The 15,329-nt window shown below is 47.2% G+C and overlaps 1 protein-coding gene across 1 annotated transcript; it reads left to right on the top strand.

Annotated features, from left to right (window-relative positions):
• The first annotated feature begins 1,904 nt into the window (after positions 1-1,904).
• adamts12 (ADAM metallopeptidase with thrombospondin type 1 motif, 12) lies at positions 1,905-15,329 on the top strand. The gene is made up of 24 exons (XM_057033656.1): positions 1,905-2,250; positions 2,373-2,734; positions 5,713-5,887; positions 6,008-6,216; positions 6,288-6,371; positions 6,626-6,750; positions 6,837-6,986; positions 7,192-7,335; positions 7,741-7,885; positions 7,957-8,049; positions 8,566-8,711; positions 8,805-8,974; positions 9,234-9,367; positions 9,510-9,630; positions 10,433-10,677; positions 10,751-10,892; positions 10,979-11,105; positions 11,210-11,420; positions 11,493-12,581; positions 12,989-13,141; positions 13,265-13,441; positions 13,602-13,748; positions 13,819-13,972; positions 14,046-15,329. The coding sequence occupies exons 1-24, from the start codon at positions 2,133-2,135 to the stop codon at positions 14,159-14,161; spliced, it is 4,737 nt and encodes a 1,578-aa protein (XP_056889636.1). The 5' UTR covers positions 1,905-2,132; the 3' UTR covers positions 14,162-15,329.

Here is a 15,329-nt window from a genome sequence, read left to right as displayed (position 1 = left end):
CGCGTGTGGACAGAGGGGGAATTGCACGTGTATGCCCTTCCAAAATCAAAGAGGTGGCATTGAACCACACCTGACCACAAAGAACGTTTGTATGAAAACACAGCCCAGTTCAACAGCTTGATTTAAATATATATTCTTATGGGTTGTTTTTTTGGTTTGTTTTTCATATGATTGGTGATTCGGTAGTGACTTCCTTTTTCCTGTCCATTCCTGACCCTCATCCACTTAACTAAGTATATATGTGCACTACTTTTTGTCATGTCACCAGTTCATTTCTATGCCTTTGATTTATTTTTTTAACCATACTTAAAAATTTCCCAGCTTCACTTGCCCTCAGCAAGCCCCAAGCGGCTCCTAACAGTGTGAGTAATTTGAGCTCCACTGCAGAACAGCGATACTGTCATAAAATGGCCCAAATCTGACAGACATGCTACTCACCAGCGCACAGCGAAGCCTTTATGAGGAATGTGGCCACAGTCCCTCTGTGTGAAAGCCTCTCGAGAGACTGACAAAAGGTCTTGATTATTTTCCAGGTTCAAACATTTCACAGTCTGTTGCACATAACTGTAACAGGCTACTTGAGGGAGACCATTTAGGACAGATCTGTGTGAGTAAAGAAAAGATGAGTCACTTAGAGACTTGAATTCACAATTACAAACAGATTATGGGTTTTTATATGTATGTATATTTAAACCTGGGATTCTCCATATATTTCAAGTAATTTATGGTGCTCTAAAAGCCCGTCCTTGTATGCCAGGTGCATTCTGCCCCGTTAAAGCAGAGCCTGTGTGTTGTGTGAAGCTCTTTTGTTCTAAAGCTTCAACACAGAGCACACTTTTATAAGGAGAAACGGGGGAACGCCCTGGTATGGCCCATTAATATCTGTAATAATAATACAGAAAAAAATAAAAACAAATCTGGAAACTTCAGCTATCAGTTGTTTTTAGAGGAGTGCCAAAAATTTAAACCTGTTATGAAAAACCTGTGCATCCAGATTTATCAGCTATCTCCATATACATGTGTTGACGCTGACGTTAATTCCTTCAGACATGTTCACAGAAATCACAGTTTGAATGCTGCAGCAGGAAATGGGACCAAGCAAATATTTCTTTTACCTCAACGGGCGAATGTGTTTACACAGGAATGTGTTTGCTGAAGTGGTCGAGTCCCTTTTATCTATCTATATTTAATGTAGGGGACTGAGGTCAGAGATTACGCCACACAATTGACCGACTAAAATACGACCCATTACCGGTAGATTCGACAGTATTCGAGATTAGGTCATGGTGACTATATTCTCTTTATAGTTTACAAATGTGTCAGACAGAAAAGAAGCCAAGGAAGGAGTGTTCTTCTTGAGGCTGTCTGGCGTTCCTCTGTGGGGGTCGTGACACGTACCCCTGAAGTGCTGCAGGGTTTTTAACTCTTTGATCGCAGACTTTTTGTTAAACTGCAGTCACTGCTGCCTGCCCAGATGGAAAAGAATAGAATGTCTTTCACAAATCTGAACCTATTGTGTATGAGTATTATGTAGGTGAAAGGGGATGTGAGGAGAGTTCACTCAATGGACCTTTGCATGAGTTCAGACATTTGTGTGTGTTTAAGGGTCGTGAGTCTGTTCACACTGCTGACTGGGTCTGTTTAGTCTAATCAAGCTGATATAGTCGGTTAAATATTCCGGTAATCTCATTCACGTTGCCAGACCGGAAGCCCGTGTATGTCTCAGAAAACTTCTTATATTCATCGGTTAATACACTGCACAAAAATGTGCAATTATTTTAGCACTATTTATGTTAAACGATCCAGGCAATTAGCCCTTATTGCGACCTGAAAGCAAGTCTCGACACAGGACTTCTGCTTTCTTCAAAGCAATCGCCATCCGGCTCCGCTCCTCCTCGCAGGGAAAGTAGACACCGGCTGAAAAAACTCTCCTCCCCTCTTTCCTTTACAGAGCTGCAGTTTTCTCGCTCTTATAAACCGTGACTATGCGTCTCCGGGTCCTCCTGGCTCCGCGTTTCCCCTGGTGAGGGCAGCTCTCTGCAGGTTAGACATGCGATGACACCGTGCGGCGCCGGATCGAGCCCCGCTGCCCGCAACTCTTCCGCTTTGCTGCGAGTCTGCCAAACTGAAATATGCCATGTTCGCAGCAGTATCCGCTGTTCCTCCTGCTCCACTTTGTTTTTCTTCTGGCGGCCGGCCACGAAGAGCTGTCTGCTCCAGGCCGCCTCATCTCCCTGTTTGCAGAGAAAGGTCAGTGTTTTTGAGAAGTTACACCAGCAGCCACGCTGCTCTCTGCATGGTTGGTTTGTTTCTGCACTCATCTGGATCAACGTGCCTGCATCACATCCGTAGTTTGCGGTTCCATCCTGCAGGTCACTTCCAGCCAGGGTCAGACCTGTCCATTGTCCACCCAGTGAAAACCACCGCTGATGGAAGCTTCATCTCCCACTCTGTGTCTCACCGCTTCAAGGGTGGGCGTTTCAGGCGTGATCTGCAGCCCTCTGGTTTGGAGGAACTGGTTTACTACAAGGTCAACTACAAGGGTCGCTCTTTAACGTTCAATCTGACAGTAAACCATCACCTGGTTTCAAGTGGCTACGTCCTCGAGAGGAGAAACGGCGGCTCCAACCGGACCGAGCACCCACTCTCTGAAGGGAATTCCTGCCATCTCCTCGGCACAGTGGAAAGCTCAGATGGGCGAGGGACCGCTGCGGTCAGCACTTGTCGAGGGCTGGTAAGAGGACAGGAATCGTACACCTTAAAAAAGCAGAAACTGGGTTTCCTTCCCTTTCATTCATCACCTGGAATCCTCTCTCCCGTGCAGGAGTGGGGGTCATATTTATGAGAGTGGATTTCCTTTGACAGGAGGAATTTGTTTTAATACACCGCTGATGAAAACTAGTATTTTAGGTCCAGTGCGGCTTATCTGAGTGTGTGTGTGTTCATTTTAAGAATGACGGATGTCTTCTGAGGTTTTTCCTTTTCGTCCATTCATGCTCGTATCTCTGCCTGTGCCCCTCAGCATCCAGCATCTTTGGTTAGAGCGTTTTAAGTGCACATTCGTGATAGGTACAGCTTTATTTCTATCATTATTCGGTCTTTCTTTTTCTCACCGGTGTTTTGAAAGAGCCCGCTACATCTCAGCTCTGAAATGATGGGATGTGTCAGTCTTACTCCCGAAGAATGCTTCGGCGTTTGATTGTGCCCCCGCAGGCATGCCCCACCTGCAGGGTCTTGCCTCCCACCCCCGCTTGTTTTTTTTTTTTTTGCAGGCTTTGGAGCCTGTGAATCCCTCTACCACATGTGAGGAGGGTTTAAGGGGGTCTAACTCCACAGAGAGACCACTCAGCTAGGAAAAGCCTGCCATGCCGCCTGCAGGTCACTCCCCCTCAGCAGACAAACAGAAACGAGCAGCATCTTCATAACTCAAATCTGTAATCCAGTTTTATTCAAGCATCGGCTGCTAAAGATTACAAAGAGGAGGAGAATTATGGCCACTGTGGAAACAATTTGAGGGTTATAGGTGGAGGAATTTATTCTGGGAACAACCATGCAAATCCTGAAATAGCAGGCAGGACTTTTTTTTTTTCATAAAACAGAGAGAACACGTTCATTTCTCAGTTTGAACGTGCACGGAAGTAGAGCCTGATGTACATTTACAGCTCATTGTCCCCCAATGCTGAACCTCACATGTGGCTGTGAAACTGATTTTACTGCAGAACTTCAGCTTTCTGGACACATCAAACTCACAGGGAGCACAAGTTTGGTTTCTCTCTTTTTCTTGTGGAAAAGAAAACTCGTTTCATTAGGGTTAAAACGTTCTCACTTTCCCCAAAGCTCCTTGAGGCGAGAAAAAAAGAGCAAGAGCGTGCAAGTTCAGACCCATTATAGCAGTTTTTCCTCACTTATATGCACGTTTCTTTGCACCGAGCAGATGAAGAATGGAAAGGTGCGCGACCTCTAAAGAAGAAAACATCTCACAGGCAGAATTACCTCTAAGCTCTGATTGTCAGCAACAACTGAGTGATGCATGTTTGCTTCTTCGAGACTTGTGATAACCCATTAAGGCAGCGACTCCCACAGCATGCCCCCACCAGACCGCATGTCCCACTAATCACTGCTGACGCCACAGAGAGCATAACAGCAGAGACCTTTTTTTCCAGGCTCTGTTGCACAGAAGCAGGGAACGGAAATAAAGCAGTTCCACATGGCTGATGTATTAAGAACATAGACCTGTGTTTTGGTAACCTCCTATGGCTCCGGCACCTCACACCCAAACACACTTCCTCCAGGTCAGGGCAGGCAATCAACAGAGAGGAGGTGGCAGAGGTAGACAAGAGGAAAGTGAACCCCTCCCCGAGGCTGCTTCAGGTGGAAGGGAATTAAGGATTTAGGTCACAAATTTGGCAGGATAATCTCAGTTGGTTGTTGTACAAGCAAATCTCCTTGGAAATCCTGCGCGGGATGTTGAAAAAAGCCAAAGGAATCACATTAATCTTCAGTATGTACTGCAGAAAGTTGTGTTATGTCTCACATAATCTGGTAAACTGTCAATCCTGCAGCAGCCTGCAGCACTTCCTTAACTGGCTGAAGCCATATCAACATGCATGTTTTGTAGATGAGTCCACCTTAGCTCAGTGACCCCTGGCTGTGGGCCACGCTCTGGGAAATCTGGTCCGAGGGGGTTCTTTTGCACGCTAAACTGTTGGTTTCACATGGAAGAACAAGCCAGAGCGTCTCAGTCCCAGTCTGTAATTGTCTTATTTTATAATGTTCAGTATAACAGGTGGTGTAACATGATGTAGTCTTTCCAAAGGGAGCTCTCCCCTGCATCTTTGCACCATCTGAACTCCCCATGAGGAGAAATGCGATACACTCAGTCAGAGCTCGACTGAAACACGTGTCCCGAAAAAACACGTAAAACTTGATGGAGTGACCCAGAAAAGCGAGCAGCGTGGCGCTGCGGCGAACGGCGGGGAAGAGGAGCCACAACTGGCCTGAATGCTTGACATCTGCCTTTGGCTCCTCCTCAAGAACCAACTCTTCAGACCGATCTTATGGACGTATAGAGCGTCAGCTCGTTCTCCAGCAGGCAAAAGAAAACTTCATTTGTCCGGCTGAAGAAAGAAATCTGAATCACCCTCATTCTGTTGCCTGCAAGTTGTTTTAAGGGGAGAGGGAGGAGTTCATCCCAGAAAAGTCTGGGCTTGCTTGTACACACATGCACACACAAATACACACAGATGTGGAACACAGAAATGTGCTTACAGCAAAAGGAAAAGATGACAGAAGCCGCCTTCATTTTTTGGAGTGATTCGTGTTTGTTCACGTATGTTTTCATGCCTGTTTGTATGTTGGGGTGTGTTTCTATGTACTTATCTATCTGTGTACGTCAGCAGACTCCACCAATCAGCAGGTTAATAGTCCGCACCAGTAAGAACACGCATGGCATTCTTAGGTTTTAAAAAAGTCTGCAGACAGAGAATGTGCTCCAGGGAAGCAGAAAGCGTCATTTTCAGATCTGTCGGCCCAATAATGGTTGAATTAACGCGTGACCTTTTCCACAGTCAAACTTTAAAGCATTGGATTTACAGTTTTCTATGATTTGTTGCTCTGCTCACAGCATATTCATTCACATCCAAGCTAAAGATGAGTAGAGCGATTAGAAAGTGATGAAATCTGCTTCGTTTCTCTCATTTTCGTTTCCCTCAGAGGGGCTTCTTCTCCCTGCCGGAGGGACAGTATTTTATTGAACCTATCCAGAGTTCCCCTCATGATGCTACGGATGCTCCAGAGCCACATGTTGTCTATCCAAGGGTCACAGAAACTCACAGAAAAAAGCGGAATGTCGATCCCGGAGCAACTCCCGGCCCTTGTGGAGTTCAAGGTATGTGTGTGTGAATGTGTGTGACGCTGCAGATGTTTGGCTAAGCGTGCTCATACGAGTATTTTTAGGTGTCAAGTGAGGACAAACTGCTGATAATGTCTCCAATAATCCATCCTGTAGATGCTCCCATTGACTCTGTACATGTGGAGAGGGAGAGGGAGGACTGGGAGAGGGAGCAGCAGAGGGACGGAGGCCAGGCTCGGCCGCGCTCTCAGCGCTCCGTCAGCAAAGAGCGATGGGTGGAGTCCATGGTGGTGGCCGACTCCAAGCTCATCGAATACCACGGCAGCGATAATGTGGAGTCCTACATCTTCACCATCATGAACATGGTGAGGACTGAGGGACTTTCCGCCCGCTCTTAGGTGTCTTAAAGCACTAACAGGGAATTGTGTTTGGACAGGTGGCTGGAATCTTCCATGACGCCAGCATCGGGAATGCTATCCATGTCATCTTAGTTCGACTCATTTTACTGCACGGTGAAGAGGTAACACTAACCTGAAATAAGAAGCGACTGGGTTCAAAAGGAAACATGGAGATTCAGCTGCCCTTGGCTGCAGTTCCAGCCTCTGATTACCTGAGACGAACCTTAATAGGAAGATGATGTTTGCAGGAACAAACTCAAAAGGCTGCTAAAGTGGTTTATGAATGATCTCAACAACCTGGGAGACGACGGCTGACAAAATTCCCATGACAGAAAGCTGCATGATACTGAACTCCTAATTCGGCTCTGTGTTGCAGAAAGGGTTGAAGATCGTTCACCATGCAGACACGACTCTGTCCAGTTTCTGCGCTTGGCAAAAAAACCTCAACCCCCAGAGCGACACGCACCCAGCTCACCACGACGTGGCTGTTTTGATTACCAGGCCAGTGGCACGCCCACATCTGCCCTTCCAACGTGTGATAGGACACGGATACGATGTGGATACCTAACGCGACTGTGATTCCCCAGGAAAGACATCTGTGCTGGGATGAACCAGCCCTGCGAGACTCTGGGTCTGTCCCATCTGTCCGGGATGTGTCAACCTCACCGCAGCTGCAACATCAATGAGGATTCGGGCCTGCCTGTCGCGTTCACCGTTGCTCATGAGATGGGCCACAGGTCTGTGAGCGCGTGCATGCACCAGCGTGTGTGATTGATGCAATATGATGCCCGCTAGATAACGAAAACATCGGATCCAATTATTAAATGGCTTTTAAAGGGTGAGAAAAATCCATCGGGGTGTCTCGCAGACAGATTTGCTCAGCAGTGTATGTTTGTAAAACATTTGTTTGTGAAGTTGTAATAAGCTGTGGTGTGACCACAGCTTTGGGATTCATCACGACGGGCAGGGCAACGACTGCGAGCTGGAGGGGAGGCACCCGTTCATCATGTCCAGGCAGCTCATGTACGACAGCTCCCCCCTCACGTGGTCTTCCTGCTCCAAGGAGTACATCACTCGTTTCCTGGAGTAAGACTGGATTTTCATAAAACATGTGTAAAGGTTGCGGATTTGAGCGGCGGAAGGAAAATTAAAAACCAAATGCAATTACTGTGGAGTTCAGAGTTTTTGGAATGGCAACAAAGAAGTCTGAATATGCTAAACATGCACATTCTGAAGGCAAAAGATCCACAATCACAAAGGAGAAGCCTTAAGGAAAATAAGAGGGTGGCTAGTCACACCCTGTTTGCTTCAGCACATTATTTTAGTATGAAAAATGTCCAGGAGGATTCTAGTTCCTCTAAAGCTTCTAGAGATTCATGTTTATGAAGAGTTGCCTTTAAGCAGCACTGAGCTCAATTCCTGATCTTTTACCGTCATCGAACTGCACATATATAACATAAATGTGAATAAAGTCACGTCTGTGTTTCCAAGTCGCGGTTGGGGTTTCTGTCTGGATGATCGTCCTTCCAAGAGGGACCTCACCACACCCCTGGCTCGCCTGGGAGTGCGCTACACCACACACCACCAGTGCCAGCTCCAGTATGGCCCCAATGCCACGTTCTGTAACGAGGTTGATGTGAGTAATGTTTCCTCTTGAAGGTCGGACGAAAGTAGACTTTATGTGAACGTGTTTGAACATTGCTTCAGAATGTTTGCCAAATCCTTTGGTGTTCGGTAAACGGCTCCTGTCGCTCCAAACTGGACTCGCCGATAGATGGCACCCGCTGTGGACCGGAGAAGGTGGGTGCTGATTTTTGTTTTGTCTTGTTAGTTTTGGATTTCATTAACCTGTGGGTGGCAACTTTACATACTCCTCACTAAAGCACCATGACTTTAGCCGAGTCACAGTTTATCAGCACTTCATTCAAATTAAATTCAAAAGGGTGAAATGCATTTATGGATTTGTCAGTGCATCAAATGGGGGCCATTAATTATGATGTGGGTGTTAATTGGAGTTAACAGGGTATTACCCATGTAAATAAAACATGCTTTTGGATGTGACTTTAGCTCACAGGTATGATGAGGCAGCTGTGCAACTTTGCAACAGTAACCATTAAAAAAAACTGGTCTGGAGGTTACGTAAATATATGGGTGCACAAGAAACACACACTTGGCTTAAACAGGAATGTAGGGGAGGGAAGCATTAAAATAAAACTATATCCTGTCAGGCGAGCCACTCCATCATCAAGATCTGTACTGAAAAAGGAACAATAATGATTTTAGACATTGCAAAACATAATTGGCTTTCTTCCTCAGTGGTGTATCTCAGGGGAATGCGTGATTGTGGGTAAACTCCCAGAGACAGTGAATGGAGGCTGGGGACAGTGGACCACCTGGTCCCACTGCTCCAGGACCTGTGGAACTGGAGTACAGTCAGCAGAGCGAGAATGTAACAACCCCAAGTGAGTCGCTTAACTGGCACCACATCACAAAGAAAATTGGAACTGTGTCTTCTCCCGTACTCACTGAAAGCTCTTTGTTCTTGATTCTCACAGACCGGAGTTTGGAGGCAAGTACTGCACTGGGGAACGGAAGCGTTACAGGACGTGCAACACAAAACCCTGTCAGAAGAATAAGCCAACGTTTCGAGAGATGCAGTGCAGCGAGTTCGACACTGTGCCTTATAACAATGAACTGTACCAGTGGATTCCTGTATCAAATCCACGCAAGTATTCTAAAATAAAATCTATGGGTGCAGTTACACACAATGACCAACAGAGGGCGATAGCCACCCTGGAAATCTGTATAAATCTCTGTTACCTTGAAAGGATCGTATAATGTTAACGTTAATCTCCATTATTATGCTAGTTAGTTAGTTTTTCCTGTTAATTTTATTCTCAAAAATCAAAATTATGCAATAGAAATGCTTTTGAATTTTCACCAAAAGTAAACTCCTCTTTTCTCTACCAATGTTGACTCTGCAGTACACCCTTGCGAGTTGCACTGTCGACCGTCCACTGAGTATTTTTCTGAGAAGATGCTGGACGCTGTGTCAGATGGAACGCCTTGTTTCGTAAACAACAATTCGAGGAGCATCTGTGTTAATGGAGTGTGCAAGGTAGTGTGGCTGGGTAAGAGACAAAAAAGAGAGGGAGGGGCGGCGTGTTATGGCAGAGTAGGATATCAAGTGTAACTATATTAACAAGAACAAAAAGAAAATTCCTGTGGTTCTATAATGTCTCTGTGTATTTTGTCTTTAGGATGTTGGCTGTGACTATGGCATTGACTCAAATGCAGTGGAGGACAGTTGCGGTGTGTGTTTGGGTGACGGCAAAAGCTGTGAGATGGTCTACAAGTCATTTGATGAAGAAGAAGGCTTGGGTGAGTCCAGGACTGAGAGGGCAGCTGGGATAGACTCAATGGTAGTGGTATTTCACAAAAAATGCACGAAAAGACGGAGGAAACAGACAACCGGTTAATGAGGCAAAGCCTTGATGCCCCTCCAAACGTGGGGGAAAAAAACCCAGAATTCAACTTTTATGTCTGCTAATAAAGTCATTTAGTGACGGTCCATTAGCGTTACATCATTCTGATTCTTTCTTGTCACGGCAGCCTTCTTGTCCACTCTGCAGCTGTTTGCTCTGATGTTCTTTGCTGGTGTAATGTGTGTATGTGCTCATTCATATAAAGATACAAAATTATTAGAGAGCCAATCTCTAGAACCCCCCCTTTCCTTCACTGTGCGCGTCTCTGCCCCACACATCATCCTCTCCAGATAACAGCCCAGATGTGACAGACTTCAAAAGGCATAAATGGAGGGCAACCCCCCCACACACCCCCACCCTTTATACAAACACACACTCACCTCCCCACAAACATCATTAAACTCTACAGACCTACTCATAACCACTTTTGTCCTCCCCCAGCCAACCCTTCATCCAAACACAATAAAAAACAGTCAGGGCATAGCCCCCCCACGCTCACACACACACACACACACACACACACACACACACACACCACACACACACACACACACCAACTAGCCCCACAGATTCAACCCACCCACTAATAAAGATCAGAGAGAAACTTTAGATGGCATGTGGCAGCAGCCATGGTGGGCCATCCGTTCCCTCTCCGTGACTCTGACTCCCCCCTCTCCCCCCTCCCTCCCCTCTCTCAGGGTACACCGACGTGGGCGTGATACCTGTTGGAGCGCGGGACATCGTGGTGAAGGAAGTGGAGGAGGCAGGTAACTTCCTGGCTCTGAAGAGCGAGTCGTCAGAGGAGTATTTCCTCAATGGCAACTACATCATCCAGTGGAATGGAGAATATGTGGCTGGCGGGACGACGTTCTACTATGAGCGCAGCGGGAACATGGAGAACCTGACAGCTCCAGGACCCATCAAACAGCCAGTCATGCTGCAGGTAGGTGTCTTTCCTTACTTCTATTCTATTGTTTTCTTTTCAACATTCTTTATTGCCCTGCGTGGTTTTCCAGTTGCTGTTTCAGGAGACAAACCCTGGTCTAAAGTATGAATTCAGCGTCAGGAAGACCAAAGTGACAGGAAATGAGGTCATGCAGCCCATTTACAGGTGGAGACATGGGGCATGGACCGACTGCAGCACCTCCTGTGGATTAGGTTGGTGCTGCAGTTAACTAGAAACATTAAATGTCCATGTTACAGTGACTGCTTAGTCACATTGTGGATGCTCTGAACTCATTCAGGAGAGCAGCTGCAGCCGGTACGATGTTTTGAGATGGACGTGGGCGTTGTGGATGAGTCTATGTGTGACCCGGAGAGCCGTCCAGACGACAGACACCGGAAATGCAAGACTATGGACTGTCCTGCAAGGTTTGAACCCATAAAAATGTTTTGGGAATAGTCTCCTGCTACCATGGCCCTCGGGGTTTCAACACAGCAGTTCCTGTCATCTCTTCTCATACTCTCCTCCTCAGGTGGTGGGTCGGTGGTTGGCAGCAGTGTTCGGCCACCTGTGGATCTGATGGGACCCGGAAGCGAACTGTGCTGTGCGTCCGCACCGTGTCAGGGGAGGAACGGGTCCTCCACCCGGTGGAGTGCAAACATCTCCTCAAACCCAAACCCTTAGTGCCGTGCAACAGAGATGTTGCCTGTGGGCAGGACTGGGCTGTTGGTGTCTGGGGACAGGTATTTTCTCCTCACTTTTCTGTGTTGTTGTTTTACAGCAAGTTTTACTTTTCTTATCCTACTTGGATGCAGTGTCCAGTCACGTGCGGAGGAGGCGTTCGCTCCCGTACAGTGACGTGTGCCGTAGCGCCCAAGAAAACCTGCGATCCATCGACTAAGCCCCGATCCAGGTCACTGTGCGCTTTACTAAGCTGCCCGAACTCAGGGCTTCAGCGACGGCCGGGACCGCTTCCTAAATACCGTAGCATCTACCCGCCCAGGAACCAGCCCACTCGGCAACCCCCTCAATCCACCTGGGATCCCAGGAGTGCCGCAACATCAGCAACTCCCACAACTTCTGTCACAGTGACGAAGACCACAGCCGAAGAAAGTACGGCTGCATCTTACCCCGATACCACGATCTTTCCGGTCTCTAAAACCACGATGTCCGAAATCGCAGACATAGACGACGCGTTCGGCATTCATTCAAGGAAAAATGACAAGGGGGTAAAAGGTTTCCCGTCCAAAGCCGACGACAGCAGAGACGAGAGGGAGGAAGAAGAGGACGGAAGCACGCCAAATATGGCCGGGTACACCCCAGGATATGATTATGTTGTTGAAGACAGGATGACGGAGGAGGAGGGGATTATCGACCTGGATGTTACCACGTCTGCGCCATTCAGAATTCCTCTTCAATCAACCCCACCAACATCATTTGGATCTATCGTGCGCACTCTACAGACAGGTTCAACTACCATGTTCGCGTCCAAACCACCCACGACCTCCACCTCCTCACACAGCACTGCCAAAACATGGACAGAGACCACTCACCACTACCCTGTCACCACCCGTCCCAACGACCCGTACAGCCAGTGGACACGCGGGCTTCCCCTCGCCACCACCTCCGTCTTACACGCCACACAACCTCCGTCTACAACTGCAAGGAGACCCTTCACCACTGCAGGGTCACCACGTTCCACCAAGAAGATTATTAAAGTAAAAAAACCTGCTGTCACACACAAGAAAAACAGCTCGACCCCTCACCCTAAAAAGTCCACTTCCAGTCGCCTCAAGAGCCAAAGCCAGGAGCCAGACATCCCACCGGGCAGCCCCGCCACTGACCAGACCAACCCGATGCATGTCAGCGTGGACATTTTCTGGGTTGCAGGAAACTGGAGTGAGGTGGGTGCATAAAATTTATGACCACGTTATCTTCAAAAGCACCAGCCTGCGGACTGTTCACGTTTAGGTCCTTTGAGCACATACTTAAAATTACTGCTGCCCATTTTCAGGGCCACCCCATAACCTTTTAAGGTTGCGTTCCTCTCGTCTCTGTGATGCCGTGACTGCCATGAAATTAAGCGCCTTGAAAGCTGATCACATTCTGTCGCCTCCATTAACGGCTGTAGTTGTTCGGCCTGGATGGAGGTGACCGTGTTAGAGAGAACTACCAAAACAGTCAATGTTAAATCAATAAAACGAACCAAAAGCGACACGTTTTTGCAATTTGTCCATTTGTTTCTGTCCGTTTGTCACCGAGGTAGTTAAAAAACCAATTTTTTGAGCGCGCACCCTCATTCGGTCCACAGTGTTCGACAACATGTGGGATTGGAGCGATATGGAGGACGGTGGCGTGCAGCTCCCATAACAACGAGGACTGCGCCAACATTAAGAGGCCCGAACCTGCGCGCACGTGTAACCTGCAGCCGTGCGCCCACTGGAAAAGTGGCAGCTGGAGCAAGGTGATTGTTATCTTAATTAATATTAATTATTGGTTCTGTTTCCAGGGGGGTGATGCTTTCTTTTCCCCCTTTGTGAGCGTCTTCTCGTGTGCTTCTAAGCCAGTTTTATCGTGTCCCTGACAGTGTCCCGACGGCTGTGGGGTGGTAGGAAGGAGACAACGTGATGTCCAGTGTGTCGATTCTCAGAGTCAACGCCCTCTCAGACCGTTTCACTGTCAAAATGTGTCCAGCAGGCCTGCCAGCTCACTGACATGCCCACAAAAGCCCTGTGTGACCTGGAGTATATCACCATGGGGTCCAGTAGGAGCATTATATAAATTAAAACACTTCTTTTTTGTAATACTTTTAAGCAAAGGCCACTGTAACTGCACACAAACATGAGTCGCATGAGACTCACCTCACTTATGGGTTTAAGCTGCAAAAAGCAGGCAGCTCTCATGATTCCTGCTGTCATCCTCAGTGCTCTGGCAGTTGTGGCGAAGGCATGCGGGAGCGGCTGGTGTACTGTCCAGCACCTTATCGCTGCAACACCACCCTGAGGCCAAACAGCACGGAGGCCTGCAGCCTGAAGCCCTGCGCCCAGTGGCAGGCCGAGGACTGGGAGGAGGTTGGTCACCCGCGGGTGAGATTACTCAGAGGTGTTGGCAACACTTATCTCCCTGTGTGTGATTTTGTAGTGCTCTGTGAGCTGTGGCGGCGGTCACCAGCAGCGGGAAGTCAGGTGTGTCAGCGTGCAGGAATCTGCTGTAATGCCAAACAGCCTCTGTGAGAAGATTTCCAAACCAGAAACACTGAGAAAGTGCAACACCGAGGACTGCAAGGGGAAGACAGGTGAATGCAGCGTACCTGCAGTGCTTTTTAAACTGCTTGGATCCGTTTCTGAGCCACCTCCCTCCTCACGCAGGTCCCGTTTGTAGGAAAAACACCATGTCCTCTCGCTTCTGCGACAAGTTAAAGCTGTTGGGTCGCTGCTCTCTCAGGTCGGTCCAGAAACAGTGTTGCTTCACCTGTGGGTTGTAGCTGGACTCACACGCACCTGCGCATGAACGGAGCTGCAGCAACACTGCGTCCTCTCGCAGTACCACAACCACAGAACACGTCCAAAGCAAAGATTCACACGCTGTAATGTTGGGCTTTTTCTCAATTATCTTTTTTTTTAACCAGCTTAGGCCGTTCTCAGCGATAATTTGCAAAAATTATTTAAGATATCTAAAAATATAAAACACAAACCAGTGGTGATTTCACAGTACTTAAAACCTAAAAGATGAAAAGGATTGTAATTATGAAATGTCATTAAAATTATCTGCATGCTATTTTGTGATGCATAAGTACAGCATGCAGGACCCCCCACGACTGAATGTAATTCAGCCTGTGCAATGGACTTAAATTCAAAAGTGTTTTAATATGAAAGTAATAAAATAGTCAAGTTAAGCATGTAAAATCTACAAAATCTCGAGCCAATATATAATATACTGTAACACTAGGTATTCAGACAAACAGTTTTAAGTGCTTTAAGTCGCCGATAGACGACATGAGGGCTTCCTGAATGTGACGTCAAAACCGCCACAGGTGATAACAAAAATACAATATTTCTACATACCGACAGCTAATAATCAGATATTCGACCGACAGCTTGTGGGCGGGGGTCAATATTGCAAATGATGTCATCATTCTGAGACGGCGGCCTGTATGTCCTTATGAGTCGGCGTATATAAGCGGTACATAATTTGATCAAGTCCAGAGTGTATCTCTATAAGTGAACTCATAAAACTAGAATGTACAAACAGATTTGTTACCTCATTAATGAATTGTTAATAGTAAATATAATCTCTTTGTGCCTCCTGTCAGAGCTACACTGTGTTTACATTATTTTAGGTTCATGTTCCTGTTCCATTCATCCTGGTTGTCAATAATAGTTAAATCAGCAGCAGAACCCGCACAGTTCTGCAGTGGAACCTTTGGTGCTCCTCCTCTGTAACTGACCAATGACAAAGAGGCGTTGCAGGTCATCCCTCTCAGGTCCCTCCAAAGATGGCCGCTGTTTTTGTTCGATGTCGTACAACTTTGTGCTCACGCTACACGACCACGACTGATTCGTGCTTTGCATCTCCATCCGTAAATGTGTCTAAATCAGATGTTTGTGAAAACCGACATTGTAGACATGAAATAAAAGTCAACGTGTGTCTAA

The sequence above is a fragment of the Takifugu flavidus genome, chromosome 5 (genome assembly GCF_003711565.1).
Source record: "Takifugu flavidus isolate HTHZ2018 chromosome 5, ASM371156v2, whole genome shotgun sequence".
In the NCBI taxonomy this organism is placed as follows: domain Eukaryota; kingdom Metazoa; phylum Chordata; class Actinopteri; order Tetraodontiformes; family Tetraodontidae; genus Takifugu; species Takifugu flavidus.
Note: the sequence above shows the minus strand (reverse complement) of the source record. Positions and strands in the feature narration are given on the sequence as shown.